The 17660-nt window shown below is 38.0% G+C and overlaps 3 protein-coding genes across 3 annotated transcripts in view; all 3 read right to left on the reverse strand.

The window, feature by feature from the left end:
* Window positions 1–1376: 1376 nt before the first annotated feature.
* rad51ap1 (RAD51 associated protein 1) lies at window positions 1377–4001 on the reverse strand. The gene is made up of 10 exons (XM_043237568.1): window positions 3644–4001; window positions 3433–3476; window positions 3210–3351; window positions 2965–3071; window positions 2804–2881; window positions 2631–2702; window positions 2407–2544; window positions 2046–2219; window positions 1827–1964; window positions 1377–1744 (listed from the first exon to the last, which is right to left on the reverse strand). The coding sequence occupies exons 1-10, from the start codon at window positions 3658–3660 to the stop codon at window positions 1620–1622; spliced, it is 1035 nt and encodes a 344-aa protein (XP_043093503.1). The 5' UTR covers window positions 3661–4001; the 3' UTR covers window positions 1377–1619.
* A 1555-nt stretch (window positions 4002–5556) lies between these two features.
* fgf23 (fibroblast growth factor 23) lies at window positions 5557–7707 on the reverse strand. Its single transcript, XM_043237838.1, has 3 exons — window positions 7423–7707; window positions 7158–7261; window positions 5557–6521 (listed from the first exon to the last, which is right to left on the reverse strand). The coding sequence occupies exons 1-3, from the start codon at window positions 7661–7663 to the stop codon at window positions 6090–6092; spliced, it is 777 nt and encodes a 258-aa protein (XP_043093773.1). The 5' UTR covers window positions 7664–7707; the 3' UTR covers window positions 5557–6089.
* Window positions 7708–13978: 6271 nt separating this feature from the next.
* Window positions 13979–17660, reverse strand: part of fgf6b (fibroblast growth factor 6b) — a 3841-nt gene continuing 159 nt past the window's right edge. Inside the window, exons 1-3 of the mRNA XM_043237589.1 lie at window positions 16558–17660; window positions 16020–16123; window positions 13979–14326 (exon numbers count right to left, since the gene is read on the reverse strand). The exon at window positions 16558–17660 is cut by the window's right edge and continues 159 nt beyond it. Of these exons, the coding sequence (XP_043093524.1) occupies window positions 14150–14326; window positions 16020–16123; window positions 16558–16906 (630 nt within the window). The 5' untranslated portion in view covers window positions 16907–17660 and the 3' untranslated portion in view covers window positions 13979–14149. The remainder of the gene's footprint in view (window positions 14327–16019; window positions 16124–16557) is intronic.

A 17660-nucleotide genomic window follows, 5' to 3' on the forward strand; every position in this document is an offset into this window, starting at 1 on the left:
AAATTGACAAATCGCTGCGTCACTGATAGTGCAGACAGACAAGACTTTTTTTCAGTGCTGTTTATCACAGCCAGGCTTTGATGGACGAAGGTAATGTCAATTCTGCTTCTGCCAACAGATTGTTCAACATTTTTTGATTTGAGATTTTGTTTTAATGTAATGCTTTATATTGTGTGAAATCACGTTTCTGTCTCTATTCCAGTCCGAAGCAGCAGGATCCTTCATTTTGCTGTAACTATTTGTGGTTTAATTCTTTTGGAAGACTTTAAAACTTCCTGGGCAACATCCTAGGTGGTGTAGTTGAGTTAAATAAATACTATTAGCCAAATTTTAATTCTATATTACATTACTGCACATTATTAGAATTATTATTAATATCTTTGAAACAATCAATACAATACCTTATACAGATAAGGGTGACGTTACTTGACTTGATCGGAAATGTGCTGTAGTACAATTTAATGTCCTACCTATAATCCACACACTGACAGTTTGTACTTCACACGCATGTAAAAGTGTTACATTAATAATTGCTATTCCCCGCCTCAAGTTTATGCGACTTTCATCAGTATCCCATGCAGTGTCTTCAGATGCATACATCAAATTGCATCAGGTAATTCGGGCATTTTATGCATACAGAGAATTCACATACTATTCAAAGTATACACAAAGCATACTTGCAATATAATAGAAGCTCCAGTTCCTGGAAAATATAGTAGATCGTCCGGGTATTCCATGCATACAGAAAATAAGCATACTTTGCACAGAATACATACTGGATACCGCAGAAACAGTAATAGTAATAGTAGTATGATAGTATTTCTAACACACCATTGTTATGCTCTCCTCCTCATATGCTTCTTTTTAACCACTAGAGGGTGGCATTGCTTGAGCATTAACTGAGGAAACCCATTAACTCCTAGCAAATATGTTTTCATTACCTAAATGAAAAGAGGTTCATTCATATTTCATTAAATTACAAAAACACCTTTGCTTAACCCTTATGTTGTGTTCTGATCACTTTTCTTTTTCTTACAAATACTAGCTAATGGATTAAAACTTAGTAACTTTGCTCTCACAGGTGTACCCCCGGCTGTTCCCAGTTTTAGTTTATAAATATCTTCTTGTGCTATATTATTATTCCTTACAGATTTTGCATTTCATTAGGAAAATTATGGCAAGCTTCATTTATGTGAGCTTATGCCTCTCAGTTGGATAATATACATAACAGATTAAAAACATTTTTTGGTCATTTTTGACTGAAAAAAAAACTAATAAAGAAAAGCACAGCGCAAGAGTATATTACATATATTATGCAACAATGAAATGTGATGCATAATATTTTTCGAAAAACTGATTTTAGCATATTTAAAATATCTTTATTTATCAAAAAGTGCATATTTACAAAGCTAAAACACACTATGAAAGGACATAAACAAATATTAAAAGCACAACAAAAACGGTTGTTACATATTACTGGGATAAAAGAGGGACGTCTTAAATTCTGGAAATATTTCAGTAAAAAATATCCATTCCTTCTTACCATGTTTTTTCCTGTCCCATGCACTATGAGTTCCCAAAAGCCATTTGTAAGGCTACAAAATTTAAAACAAGTCCATTTAGATTGCAGCATTGGGGTGAAGAGGTTTGACTCGAGCCATACGAGAAAGTCCTAAACGCAGCCCCTGTCCTGGAGACTTCACGTGTGCATTCTGAGATGCACCGGGGCTGCGGCCAAGCAGACCTGAAGATGGAGTTAGAAAGAGTGTATAAAAGGACATGAAACTTCACAACTGCACAGGGATGATCTGAGCCTTTAGTCTCACCAGGGGGATTCCACTTAGGCAGCCTGGCCCCTGAAGGACTGGAGCACACTGCAGGTTTAGAGAGAAGCGGAGAAGTAGGTGTCTTCTTCGCTCCACACACCGGAGCGGCAGGACTCCGGCAGAGAACGGAGTTGGGAGCTGTCAGAGAAAGACGTGTTAGTGTAGCTGATATGGCCTTTTGCCAGACTGTAAAATCTAAAAACAATAAAAAAAAATTACCTGAGCCTTTGGCTTTTGAAGATTTCGTTGGCTTTTTGTCTTTCTTTTCTGCCTTGTTCTTTGCAGCTGGTGGTTTCTTTTTTTCTGTCTTCTGTTTCACAACCTTCTTTTTTGTAGTGAACGTCTCGTCTTCGCTCTCATCTTCTTCAGTAAAGTCTGCATCACTTTCTGAATCTGAAACAGGAATCAAACGGCCGCATTTTGTATTCGAAGTATTAAGGAATAGTTCATCCAAAAAAGAAAATCCTGTTATCATCTCAAGTATTTTCAAACCTGTATGTATTCTAATGAGGGTGAATAAATGATGACTGGAAACAGTCCAGTCCCATAATAATTATGAGCGTGAAGATCTTTAGATTACCTGGTGTGTTCTGAGGCTGGTAGTCCTCATCGTCTTGGTTGTCCTTCTTCTCCTTTGGTGGTTTTCTCTGCTCCTCTGAAGTGTCCTTCTGCTTAGAAATACTGGTAGGGGAGGCATCTACACTGATCAGATTCAGCCCTGAAAAACAATACCGTAATAAACACAATTTTTTTTTAAACACACTGATTCTTTCATTTTTAGATTTAAATGAATTTTGTAGTTACCTAAACTACTGCCATCAATGCTACAATTGGACAGCACAGGAGGAGAATTTGGACGAGGCTGACCATCACAGACTGAACAAAATCAAGAGGGTTTTTTTTAGAGGTGTTTTCATGCAAATATGTCAAATAAAGCTTGAAAAATATGTACTTAGAATCTGTAAAAATATAATTACCTAAATGGCTGCCCTCGGAGCTGCAGTGTATTAAAACAGGTGGTGAACACTGAGGAGGCTGAGAACTGTCATATTCATCTGCAGTAAATAACAGTAAAATATAATATTTTTACTTCCTGAATGAACTCCACGACGCTTTATTACAATAGTACTGCATTCACCTGTTTTGGTTGCAGGATCTCCATCCTGTGTTCTTAAAGAGTCCAGCAACGATAAAGATAGAGCTGTCTCTAAATCTCTGTCACAAAATGTATCCTCCAGAGACGCCCTGAAACAACACATAAGTCAACGGTATGATCAAATATTTATATATAAAGTGGTCCATGTAAAGATACTATAATTGGCAATAAAATGTGTTTTGATCAAAAAACAAAAACAAAAAAAAAGTCAAATAGTTTTTGGGTACCTCTTCTTGTGTCCTGAGCTGGTAAGATCAACAACATCATTTGGAGAGGCACTTGCAGTTTTGCGGTGGCTCTCAGAATCCTGGTCTTTTATGGCCGTTCGAGCTTTTTTGGGAGGAGGTTTTACACAGGCAAAATCCTCATCTGTCAGACGAATCGAGAAAACATGTTTACGGGTCTAACTAGCTTTAGTTCCGAGCAATTTTTGAAGTAATAATGCCTCACCATCGTCGTCTTGGAAGTCTGTGTAGTTGACAGTTTTCTTATTTCTGATGATGAGCAGAAAACAGATTACATTAAACAAGACAAATCCTAATTTCTCAAAGTGATTATTAATGAAAATATCAGGACATTAAACGCCAAACACGGCTGTCAACAGCAAGCGTGACAATGACAACCATATTCTAAGGTATATTTGGAAAATATTAATACGCACCTGGTTGGTCGATCCATTCTTCAAATCAAAAAAGTTAAACTAATATGTCAAGTTATGACCCGTGAATATACATTCAGACACCACCGCTGTAATTTAACAACGTTTTGAAGCTGCTCAACGTTATACTGCACAACAACCAACAATCAAATTACCAGTAAGTTTAAAAGCATAATACCAATTAGAAAGTCTGTGGTTGTGTCATAAGTTTTAAATGCATGTGATTTTGGTGCGAGTCCATATACACTCGCGCCACCCGCCTGAAAACAAACGACGGAAATCTATCTGAATACACTTATTTGCAATTCAATACAATCTTTTCTATCGTTGTGACTGCAGTTTTACACTAGGTAACTGATAAAATATAATAATATTTTTCTAATTAATATATTATGTTAAACCTCGACGAAACGTCTTCTACCTGGTGCAAGTTTTTGTGCGTTTTGTAGAAATCTCGAATCTGCGGATGTGGTTTTGTATGTCTAAGCCTGAACGCGGGAATACGTCAGGCTATATGTTCTCGTTTATAAATAATTTTTTTTTTATATCAGTACAGCGATGTTAATAGTTGTTAGTTATTTGTGTAAAATTTTCTGTCAATTTTCCTAATCTTGGTTTTCTAACAATAGTCACTCAAGAAAGAAAGAAAGAAAGAAAGAAAGAAAGAAAGAAAGAAAGAAAGAAAGAAAGGGGAAATAGCCTTTTGAACTATTATAAATAGAGGGTTTTTTTTATTGCAAGGCCTATAATCATATTACATTAACATTTCACATGAGAAACTGTAAAATATGTCCTGTTTTGTTTTTTACCAGCTATTATTTTATGCACTGGATAATTTTGAGATTTTGACCTCTATTTCCATAACATGACTTTTTCAGAGGGATGGGGTGAAATTTAAAAATCATTTAAAGTTGATCATTTAACCGTTTGTTACATGTTAGGCCTATTTGCATCTATATTTAAATTTCAAATAATATCTTTTTTTAAAACTTAACCAAAAATCAGCTTCTCACCTTTATTGTCTGTGTTTGTAGATTTAGAGGAATTAGAATTTAAATTTAAATATGTGTGCACATTTATTAAGACAATGCATGTGCACAGCGTTGAAAAGGATACTTTCAAAGAGGACAGATTACAAGTTACCCTATTTAAAATGCAATAAGTAGCTAGTGGAACTATTTCAGTTTATTAAGTAACTGATTACATTTGATTTGATTTTTTATAATTTTTCTATTTGTAACAAATGTTTTCAACTGTCAGTCAGTTAATCAACTCTCAGACATGTTGTAGCCTAAAGCTTTGAGTGGCAGTGATCGGTGTACAAATTAAAACAGGAACTAATCAAAAGAATCAGAATAGGATGGCTTTACTAATCAGCCTTTTAGTGGCAAAGGGTATCAGGCAAACCCACAAATGAGTATTTTCATCATATGCAGAAAATAACCAGATGGAACCCGCTTTCATTCAGATGCATGTTTTTAGTATTAAATTACAAAACACCACATGCAACTATAGTTACTTCAAATCACTGTTTGTATATTAAAATAGCTTTATAGAAAACCAACTTTGGATATTAGCTTATTAAAATGTTGGTGTTTTGCCTTAATTCAAAACATAACCCTCAAGTCATCTAAGTGCAAATCTCTATATTTTATGTATAGAGTAAGAAGGTCATAGTGTAACTTAAACGTTGGCTTTCTTTAAGGCTCTTCATCCAAAAATAGCCAAAGTGCAGCCTTTGACATTGGAAACAAAACAGAATGTGGAAAGGTTTATTCTTAGAGACTCGGAGGCTGGTGCAGATTGATGTTTGAGATTGATTCAGGGTGTTGATCATTTACCTCTAACGACGGGAAAGACATTTTCAATAGTCCAGCAACCAACAAGAGATAACAAAAGATGATCTCAACTTTTTATTTAGGTTTACAGAAAAGAGACAAGTAAATAAAATAACATAATTTTCTTTAATCGAGAAACAAAATTGGATTTAAATGAGTATAACATTTCACTGCATCTAACACTTAAAGCAAACATATAAATACCATAAATAAAACATATGCAATTCATTAAATAAATAAATACTTTCTTTGTTTGACCATTGTTGTCCACAGGTGGTGTCCAGCACCAAAGACGAATTCATGGTGGCAGGTGAAAAAACTCAGGTGGTTCTGGTTCTTTCAATTTTTAAAAATAAAGGTTCTGTTTTAACCTTCATATCGCACAAATGTTCTTTATAGCGAAAAATTGTTTCTTCGCACTAAGTAAAAAAGTCCTTGGCGTCACTGCAAGAAACCTTTATTTTGGAACCTTTATTTTTAAAAGCGTATACGTGCAAATTGATTTGAAATATATGTCCTTAAAAACACTTATGTATGGTGAAAATATTATAGTGCCACCCACGTTATAGCGCATCGCGTTTCATCGGTCCCGTCACGGAGGATCCGGAACTTCATCCGACAATTGCTGAAATCCGGGGACTACCGGGGCTCGTGTCGTGAAGAAGATCCCACGGGTCATCATCGGAAGGAGAGAGCAGGGTTTCCCTGGAGATGTTTCGTCCCTCTGACGGCTCAAAGTCCAAGTCCCCGTCGTCCTCTTGAGCAGCTCTGGAGTCCGACGCCTCTCCGTTCCGGAGCGCGTTCAGCGGGTCTGATGGGTTCACCTGCCGGTTTCTCCTCTCCCGGTGCTGCAGGCGTTCCAGCGGAACCGTGTTCTTCTCTGACAAGAAGAGAGAGGACTGAGGGAGGTTTTGTCCCGCTGTGAACACTTGTTTCGCCCCGTCCAAGTTAAGCAGTATACCATGCTTGGTGGAGTAATACACGTCGCGATGGTTTTCCAAAAGTTTGTGGTGAAAAAGACAGTCTTCCTTATTGCAAACCGTCTAAAGATGTTTAAAAAACAATAATACAAACAGTTAATATATCTGTGAAAGTTACGGTTGCCAAAAACCTTCCGTAAAAACAGTAGATTTAAAATAAAAATAAATTAAACGAAATAATTAAAAAACGTAGGCTTATATTGTATTATTTGATAGGCTAATGATAATAACCTACTTAAGTACTAGAATAAACTATGTTTTGCAATTTTATAATATACTGGCAGCCACCAAAAACCACAACCATCACCTTTTCTATATATTTGGCTATAATATACTTTTTTATGTCTTGATATATTTATTAGTATTTCTCGCTATAGTTAAAAGTTTGAAGCAGTTTAAAAAATGTTTAACCTTAAAATGCGAACATTTTGGCTGTAACCTTTGTAGATAAGCTATTGTAAATCCGGCCACCTCCAATTTCTAGTGCTATTTCTATTTTATTTAACCAAAATAAAATGTAAATTCTTTGCGTTAATGCATTTAGATTGTATTTCGTTTAACACCACTTAAATCTAAGGTTACCATTTTTAGATTCCGTGCAGTTATATTATATAACTGTAGGCTAGTACTTATTAATAATATAACGATACATAATGCCTTACTTTTTATACATTATTTTTCTTTTGTTTGAATACTCACCGATGTGAAAAGAGCTCCTCCTGCGTCCATACACACAAATCGATTGCTTTTTACTCCAAATATCGCCAGACGGTCTCTGCTTTCCGCTTTCAATAAAATTACACCTGTTGAATGCAGAATACAAAGAGGAAAAAAGAAGGACATTACTTTATAAATAAAACAACGATAAATACATAGGCCAGCCTATACAATAACTCATAATTTCACTGGTCTAATATCCTAAATATGGATATCGTGCCGATCAATAACAGGACCGGCTACTCACTGAAGGACCCCCTGTTTGTAGTTTTGCGCACATGTCCAGTCTGGCTGATCTCCAAGTAGAAGTTGTTTAAGTCCGAGGTGGTCTGCAGGTGGATGTACCTCCGCGGGTTGCCCCAGCTCGAGCCCAGCAGGGGAGAGGGGTTAGGGGCAGCATCCGCGGATCTGAAGCCCTGGAGAGCCGCGATCCACAGCGTGAGGACGGAGGAGCGCAGTACGCGCAGTCTGGAAAGTGCGCAAAGCATCTCCGCGGAGCGCAAAGTACGGATGCGTAAAAGCGGTGCGCAGAGCTGGAGGAGATGTGACGCGTGAAAGTTTGGGAGAGCGGCTATTTAAACGCATCCTGTGCCACTCCTTTACGCAACGCTCGCCCGCAGAGCCAGAGGATGTGAGGAGGCGGATTTAACATGTCCACCTTCTGTTTGTTGTGAGGGCCATCGACTGGTAAACCATAATTGGCTTGTCAATTTGGCACAGCTTCGGCTTTCTATGTATCCTGACATCAAAACTGAGAACAAGAATACATTTTAATAGTGTGTGTGCATGTGAGAATCAGTTGGTTGTCTCTCAAAGATTCTCAAACGCTAAATCAACTTACTATGATGTAATATTAGGCCTAAATATGTACGTTCACTTATTTAGGATCGTCTAACCTATACAAAATTTTTCCTAATTGACACCAAAATGTCCCATATTAGTGTTTTTAAAGTACAAATGAGTACTGCCGAGTGACAGTTTTATACATTTTAATTTTTGTAACTGATAATGTGTTAAACGACTGCGTGGTGAGTTTACTGAACGGATAAATGCTTTGGATAGAAATGTCTGGTAAAACAACGAATGCAACTGTAATGTAAATACAGTATGAGCTCAATCTGAACTTCCTCAAGTTGGCCAGCAGAGGGAACCTGAGACTCATTCACGAACAAGTAACCCGTCAAAAGTTGAGCAGAGCTGTGTGTATCAACGCTGGAATTCAAATAAAATAAATAATCATTAAGAATAATAAAAAATAGTTATTCATAAAAACACGATAATAGGATATAGCAACATATCATATTTAATAATCACTGTCAATTTGATCTAAACGTATATTTCTATCATATTATTTATTTTTAATACTTCATTTTTCTATTTATATTTTAGATTTCTATTTATATTTGTAAATGGTTATTTTGAAAGCTATTTTGAAATGAGTTTTGTATATATTAACAATAAGCATGGTGAAGTAATGATTATTTGTGAAATAATGATTAAAGTATTAAAAAAAGTACAGAGAAACTGGATCCAGTGGAGGCGTTTTAACGGTCAAGTTTTGGATATGAATCAGAAAAAAAACAATGAATAACCAGGGAAGAAGTTTATGAATTACTTGCGAGTAGTTTATTGAACTGTTGTCATGTTGTATAAATGATCCTGTATGAGTGGGACATCCTGACAGCATTATTTCTAGAAAATAATCAGTTCTGGGCACACAGTGCATGACCGCTCACTGTACTTGCTGCTTTGAGCGTGATTAAAATGTGAAACAAATACACACGCAAATGAAATAAAAGAAAAAAAGAAAGACATCAGTTTTATTAACATCAGGAATATGATTAAACTGCTGTGCACAGCACATACGTAGAAAAGTAAAGGAAAAAAAATATTTTTCTCAAATATATCTGTATTTATACATAGCATCAGTGCTTGTACTCAGAAACACGATTATGTCCTCAGTTTACTACTTTCAAAACATCACTGCGAGAAATTATAACTAAGGCAAGGGTGAGAGATGTCTTTATAAAGAGGAGCAGACAGAAACAAACTTTTAATACACAGTCACACAAAATCCTGGATTTTACTGATGTGCAAAATGTATATATAATACCCTACTATTAAAATAAATAATAAAAAATGTAAAATGAAATATATATATATATATATATATATATATATATATATATATATATATATATATATATATATATATATATATATAAGATATATTCAAAGTAAGTATGTGGTATGCAAGTACAAAAAAAAAGGTGAAATGAAAAATCCAGAAATCCCAGTAAATGATTAATGAGGCCTCACAGATATGGGGTCTTCACTGTAACAGGATCAGCCACACCAAGCCATTTCAAAACAAAGACAGCGCAAAGCAACAAACTGGCCTCCAGTGCTCCAAGGATTCCAGAAACCCTGCATATGTGAGGAGGATTCAGCCGGTGACAGCTTGCAGTCATTCATGCACATACGTTTTTCTCATGAGTCCGGGGTGTACCAGGAAACTGGTGTCTATATTCTATGCCCAATAAACATTTTCACAGCTGTTACTATAAATCCAAGCGACATACATCAGCATATCAGATGGCTCCGATCGCCAAATGTTCACGCATATTGCTCATTCTTCACAGACTTAAGATGTTATTGTCGCAATCAGGAGACAAATGAAAGAAAAAGCAAGGTTTGGCTCCCTGATTTAATACCTCGAGTCTTAATGCATCATTATAACACATTCAAAAGACATACTGTATTAAAATAGTACATTTATATAAGCTGACTTGTAGTATTTTAGTATCAGTCTGCCAAACCCATTACACTTGAGTTACTTTATTTAAAATAAGGTTTTAATGACGTTAAGCTTTTCTGTGAAACCGAAGCCAAAATGTTAGATGGTGGTACAAGCCGTGACTGTAGATGGCTGTTACATAGCTACATTTCTGTCCTATAAATGTGTTTTATTGTTTTTGTAAGTGTTTAAGTCTCACTGGGACTCACAGTGATACGAATCCTGAGGCACATCAGCTAAATGCAGTCCTCAACGGCACATTACTGACGAGAAACTTGCTAACGTACAAGTCATGACTAAATGCTCTCGAATAGCGAAACATCTCTCAACAGATGAGAACACAAAACAAGCAGCTTGGCAGAAGCGAGAAATGATCGGCTTTTTTTGTCCCCCTAAAGTATTGCGTCAGTCCTGCAGAGGTCTGTCCTGATGTATTCACTGCGCTAGAGGAAGAAGCCAGTCCCACAAAAACTTTCCTTTCATACAGCAGCGAACAAGTAAATAACCAAGTAAGGATCTGCCCAACACAATCTCACTGCAATTCAAAGCCATTTTACATTTGGAAAAATGGTGGCTAATTCCTACTGTTTTCGTACAACTTGTTGGTTAGGTTTAGGAGTGAAGCGTCATGCTTACTGTTTTCTGAAAAAAATTGTGCAAATAACATTAATATGAAATCAGCACCGTGTAAAAAAAAAATGCTTTCTCATGAGACCAAGGTGAATTAGTTTGGCTTCATGGTGATCTGGCCCCAGATTCTTAAAAGTTAACATGAAACAATAACCAATTTACTTCTCTAATGTGATGAATTAATTTATATTTAGTGTTAAAAAACATAGGATTGGGCTTATCTTGGCCATTTACAATTTTGCCAAAATATTACAAATATTTTTTCTTGGAAATAATGTGGATCAGTAAATCTCAATATGTCCAGAAAATAGCAAACAGGGATGATTTTGATTTCACGGTGACTAAACTGTAGGCACAATTTAGGGGGAAAGAGTATGCATGACGCACAGCTCGCACAGAAATTGCTTTAAAACCCACTTTCTGTTGTTCGTTTCACATGCCCGCGAATGACTGCATTGAATCGCATGTTGACATGACTGAAATCGACCCAACAAAGCAATGGAAAATTCAGCTAAGAGCAACTTTAACCGAATGCAGCATTTATCCAGACACATAACAATGACACCGCAATAGATTCGAGAAAAAGAAACAAGACACTGGATGGACATTATAGAGCAGTTCAACTCCATGGCTGTGACCTTCGACTAAAGTAGGATGGAAAACCATAAAGAACCCTAGTACTAGTGCTGGAATCTCAAGGCTTCTGTGCACAGTGGCTTTTACAAGACTACCCATGTTGTGAGGGAGACGTCACCAGCATGGCCTCTGCTCAGGTATTCCACCCCACATACTTCAAACAACCAGGCCATAAGTCTTTCTAAAATCACGTCATTCCTTTCGGTTCCTTTCCCTTTAACGCTCACACTGTGACCTGGAGGGATTTTCTATTTCTCCAAACCGCATTGGATTAAAACTTACTATCTTTGCTCATACAGGGAACAGCAAGTTCCCCAAAATAATTATAGTACTTTTTTTGGGGGGGAGGTTTTTACACCTTGCTCCACCTCTAAAATAAACAGCCTACGGAATAATAGCTAACAAGTTTCTCACTATGCTATTTTATTGCCAAAATACTGACATCAACCTTTTCACCAATCCGTTTTCTTCGAATTAACGTGGGTTTTGTTTTTGGGACTGATTTTTCAAGCGTGTCATTGATCAAAGTCCGTGCATCAATAAGCAATATTTTTTTCACCAAAAAAAAAAAAACGAGGTGCATGAGCTCAGATCAAGGCCTACAGCCAGCCAGTCCAGAAAAACCTGAGCTAATTGAAAGAAAACAAGTCAACAAAACAGGCTAAGATTTGGTGATAATATAATATTAACAAGAGATTTACAAGCAATGTTCAAAATCCCACCGAATTAGGTAAAGGTTTCCAGAACAGCACGAGGGTTAAATAAACAGGGTGGGGTGACATTTGGTGACAGAAACTGATGCAAACAGAAGCAGACGTACCAAAATCATAAAAAACAGTGAGCGTCCCTCAGTTCGGATGCCATACGGTGTCTGCCCTGTAATTACATTTGCATAGAGCAGCAGTTGTGAGTGCCACTGCAGTGCCTCTGCAGCAACAGGAAAGAGCCAGACTCGACTGCCCCCTCGACCAGGATTCACACACACACACACACACAAGCATCCACATGGACAGGTGCACGCACACACACACTCGCACCAGAAACAAAAATAAATAAACATATACTGCACGTATTCCCTTGAATCAGATACCATCATGGATGGCAGTGTGCCTTTAGCAACAAGCGACAAAGCTCTGGGCTTACTGGCATTTTCAGTGCACAGTCAGTATTTACAGTATTTTCATTGGTTTAGAAGACGTTCTCATTTAAAAGCAACGCTTAAAGCTTATTTTCAAGTGCTCCTTTTGTTCAGGCAAACCTGTGGTAAGCGATAGTATAATCGAACCGGCCATGTTTAACATTTTCAGTGTGCGCTTGCATCAGTTCCCCTGTAGATTTCTCACTTTTTAATAGTTTTTTTCCCCATTTTCTTTATAAAAAAAGTTTCATTTTGATTGCAAAAACAGTCTAGTCCACAAATAAAATACACAGCCTCAAAGCTCCAACAGGGGTTCGGCTAGAAAATAGCCCCTTTCACGCTTACTATATGCAATGCTAAATCACTGGCAAATTGCAATTTAGAAACTATTAATTTTTAAATACCGGTAAATCAGTTCTAACAGAGGTTTGTGTAAAAACGTGTTTCGTGTGATCGTTTATGGAAGCCTGTTTCTAACACTGCAAAACAAAAAAACAATGCAATTGTGATTTTTTTTTAAATTGTGTTTTCTCTGATTTTTTTCTCAAAATTATGAGACTTTTTTTCATTTTGAAATGAAATAACTTTTCTTCTCAGAACGGCAAAATGTTTACTAACTTGCAATTGCATGAACTATTTTCTAAAGGTGGAGGAAACAGGTTTCCATGCTAATCGCCTTACGCCTGTTATCAAACTGAAATGACGTTCAAACCAAAACACATACGATCTAATGAAGAAAAGCACTGCGTCACAGAGTTTACCGGTATTTTGGTACTAATGTATAAATGATCTCTTAGCGGTACAAAGCCAAGAAAAATCATTCTGGTAATTTTTACGGCAATTTACTGGGATTACCAGTGAAAGGGGCTAAAGTTACACCTCATTTCTGAGTGAACAGCAGATGATGCCGAATGCCAGAGACGATCAGTGTTTACGAGTCGCTCTTGCGTCTCATACAGTGTTCTCTAATTAGAGAAAAGTAAAATAAAGCAGAGATGCACACCCATCCCCCTCGCCCCTCTCCGGGGCCCTTGTGGGACAGTCCCCGCGGGGCCCTGGCTAACATATCAGCCCTATTTCTGACGCCCCGGGGCGTTCGGAGCATGCATGTTAAAGGGGCGGTGTGTGGGAATGCCAAGGCACCTCAGTGCAACATGCAGCAAAAAAGAGATCTGCTTTCTTCTAAGTGCTCACACGACCCCACAGCATGAGAAAAACAGAAAAAAAATAAAGTTGAAGATAAAAAAATAAAGACTTGTTATGCTTGTGTTGGCTCAGACAGAACTAAAAATAACAAGAGTAACTTCATGCATCCTTTTAAACCATCTAGGTAGCTCTTTGAGGTAATAAAAAACATAATTTCACTGTAAAAAGCCGAGGAAGACTTCCGTCATTCATCCTAGAGTCTGTTCGATTCTTGGCAAGCACCTGATTACAGAAAGAAAGGCTGGGAGAGCCTTCACATCCATAATCAATATATATATATATATATATATATATATATATATATATATATATATATATATATATATATATATATATATATATATATATATATATATATATATATATATATATATATTAATAAAACAAGATAGCGACAGATAGCATATTCAGAGATCCTAATAAAAAGCTGACCTATCCAAATATACATATAAAAAAAGAAGTAGTACTATTTTGGTGATATTCTTGCAGTTCCTTGTATGTTTGTGTGTCAATTCTCAGATCTCTCAGGGAGATCAGTGCAAATGAAGAATTATTGCAAGAGTCTGCTCATATTCGCGGGAGGAAGTGGGTGACCGTCATGGCGGTGGTGGCCTTGTTGCCTCGCTTCACTCGGCCGTGTTTGCTGAGAGCGACATAGAATCCCTTGTAAACGGAGGACTCATAGGCATTGTAGTTATTTGGCAGCAGGGTCTCCTTGAACTTGCATTCGTCTTTAAAGGTAGCCTGAAAGACGGAGAAGAGAAGGAATGTAAATGCCAGCATTCAGTCAAGAGGCACCAGTGTTATTTTAGTATCACTGAGATGCAACATTTTTTTTTAAATAGTTATATCAATTCATCTTTACTTTTTTTATTTACTTGCTAATATTGTTGGGTGTTTTTGTCATTTTTTATTAGCTAGTGTTTTTTTTTTTTTTTTTTTTTAACATTTGTCTGTATAGTGTTTTATTAATTATTTATTATTTTAATATCAATGAGAAATTAATTTATATATATATATATATATATATATATATATATATATATATATATATATATATATATATATATATATATATATATTGTTTTTCCTTAATATATTAATTTTCCATTTTCATGTTAAATTTGGTTTAAGGTTTTAATGATCTTGTTTTGTGCTTTTGTCATTTTTAGGTTATTGATTTTTTTCTATGCCTATTAATTAAACCTATATATATATATATATATATATATATATATATATATATATATATATATATATATATATATATATATATATATATATATATATATATCTTTTTTTAACAAACCTGTAAAGCACAATAAAGCACAATTATTAATGCCTTACTACTTCAAAAAGTCAAGCATCTCACCGAATAAATTAAGCAAGTAAGCGACCCATAAACATCAGCACTGTTTTGCACATGACTTTGAGAACCTCTTGAAAGGACCAGTTTCTCAGACAACATACTGATCAAACTTAAAAAGAAACTTTCAGCTAAGCCTGGTCCCACAAGAAACCCATTAACCTGAAGCATTAACCGGATACTAATCCCTGAGCTAAATAGGCCTTTTAATTAAAAACCACTTTAACGATGACTGCAAGACCGGCCTGTGGTGTCTGCTTTATCTCTGCCCGTCCAGAGGATGCTCTAGTAAGATTCTGCAGTTTTTGGATAGGGCTGTCATGCGCTCATGGGCCCCTGAGGACCAGTGTTGCACTGCGCTTGTCTCACCTATGCCAAACTTCAGCCAAGTGCATCATTTCCCTTCAAACCTGCAGACACACTTTTTAAATTAAACACATTGCATGTGTTTAACATAATACATGCAATGAGTTGTACGTAATCACTATTACTGCTGTTAACTGTTCAAATCAATATATAAATACAAGCTGCTTTGCAAAATATCTCAATTTAAGCACACGTATTTTATTAACGTTATTAACAGAGTATATAACTGTAAAGTAAAATGAGAACTGCACCTATGCACGACTACACCTAATGACCTACAACTAACTACCAGCTAATATGAAATAATAAGGCGTTTATAAGCTTAATGCAGGACATTTTACCCGTGCTTTCAAGACGCTTTGGCGCTTTGCCTGGATCTAATGCACCGTTTAACAATTATTTAACAAAAGCCGTGCAGCTGTGGCAACAAACCCGATCACATTGTATTTATAAGGCATTAATAATTGAATGCAGCACACGCCGTAAACACTATTATTAGTCGCGCGACCCCCTCACGTGCCAAAAGCATGGGTCATGAATTAGTCGAAAACGCACAATGGAAGCATCACCTGTTTCACACACACACACACACACACACACACACACACACACATAAGCGCGCACTCACGCACTCGCTTTTCGGGGATGCAAAGCCTCATTGCGCTGGCAGGCAGAATGAAAGGCGACACGGTTGCGCACACCTACCGTTCCGTACAACCTTCCTCTGCTATTCATTGCGACAAACAGCTCGCTTTTCACGCCGTACAGGCTAACCACTCCTCTGGCCACAGTGGAGATCTCTATGAGACCTGCTCAAACAGAACAAGCATGTTACACACAGTAAAGCGGCTCCGCGGGACTCAGAACAACAAGGCATGCGGTGGGTGGAACCTCTGCAGGTGCCAATTGTGGATGCGCAAACGGCCTCTCTCGCGCCACTGGGCTACTACATTATTGCCGAAAGACGAACATCCCTCACACTTGGAGAGTCGTGCATGTTCTAAGCGCTTCTGGGCCGCACAAGGAGCCGGTGTAAAAATAAGTTGGCATCTATATCCGTCCCAGCATTCATGTCATGTTTAAGCCCAGCGCAGATATTTAGCACTAAGGGATACTGTGTATGTGTATGTGTGCGCGCGCGCGTGTGTTTTAATAGATTTGTCTTTGCATCCAAAGACTAGTGTCGCTTCTAAAGAATAAAGAGCTCTGCGCAATTAAGTGCTGCATTATTCCGTGAACTCACTGTACTGGTTCTCATTATGTACACCGTTTATCTTGCCGTCTGGGAGGACCTGAAGATGAAACCCGATGCCTACATTGCAGTACAGCCTCCGCACTCTTTTGATGCCCAGCAAATAGTCATTCTCCCAGTTCGCCTCTGGTCTCTCTCCAGAGATCCCCAGCACGGAGCGAGAGAAGAGGCTCTCCCATCGCTTCTCCAGTAAAGTTGTCCTATTAGTCCTACTCGGAAGCGGACTGGAGGACACAATCCCAACTAGGAGCAATCCCAAGAGCAGAACGGCAGTCCTTGGCCAGTGTTGCGCGTTGGCCTCGCAGGACATACTGATGAGGAACCTTTGCGCAATGGCCATCGGGTTTACCTTCGGGGCACGTGGTCAAAATTAATGGCACTAAAAATACCCCTCTTCTAGTTTTTCTTCCCTCGGCATGGTGGTGCAGGCTTAATTTAGCGAGGCAGGTCAGGACTTCGGGCATGCGACGGTGGCCCGAGATGAGAGCGGCGGAAGAACGGGGAGAGAGCGCGGAGACACGACTTGAGGTGGAGAAGGTGGTGATGACCATGTTTTGCAGCTCCGAAGCCTCGGGTCGTGGAGAATGCCACTCACCAAAATCCCTATCTCACCCTCATCCTTACATGACATCATATATCAGGGGAGGGGGGGAGGAGAGAGAGGAAGAGAGGGAGAAAGAGAGAAAGTTGCGAGCGGCGGACTGATGGTGATGGGACGCTGCTGTCACTCCACGTGTGCAATGGGGGTCGCATGCTGAGCCTTATTGGACGGCTTGCGCGCGATCATGGGATGCGATGGGCACACTAGCAGCGCCCAAATCGGGACGGTGGTCATATGTCTGACAGCCCTGCTTCCTTATTTAGAAGGATGGTGTAAAAACAGTCCACTTGTCACCGGAGAGCAATGGCACCCCTGTCTGTCACATCCCAGGCTGTTCGTACGGGAAGTTTACACAACGACCTGATTCCACAATATTGCGCTCCCGCGATGCGTGCCGATCGTAACGTTCCCCGTCTCGTGCATCGCGCAGCCCGAAGCTTTTTATCTTCCGGGAGGCTGCCCGCCTCTCTGGATCCGGCGGCAGAGATGCTGA

The sequence above is a fragment of the Puntigrus tetrazona genome, chromosome 4, assembly GCF_018831695.1.
Source record: "Puntigrus tetrazona isolate hp1 chromosome 4, ASM1883169v1, whole genome shotgun sequence".
Classification (NCBI taxonomy): Eukaryota; Metazoa; Chordata; class Actinopteri; order Cypriniformes; family Cyprinidae; genus Puntigrus; species Puntigrus tetrazona.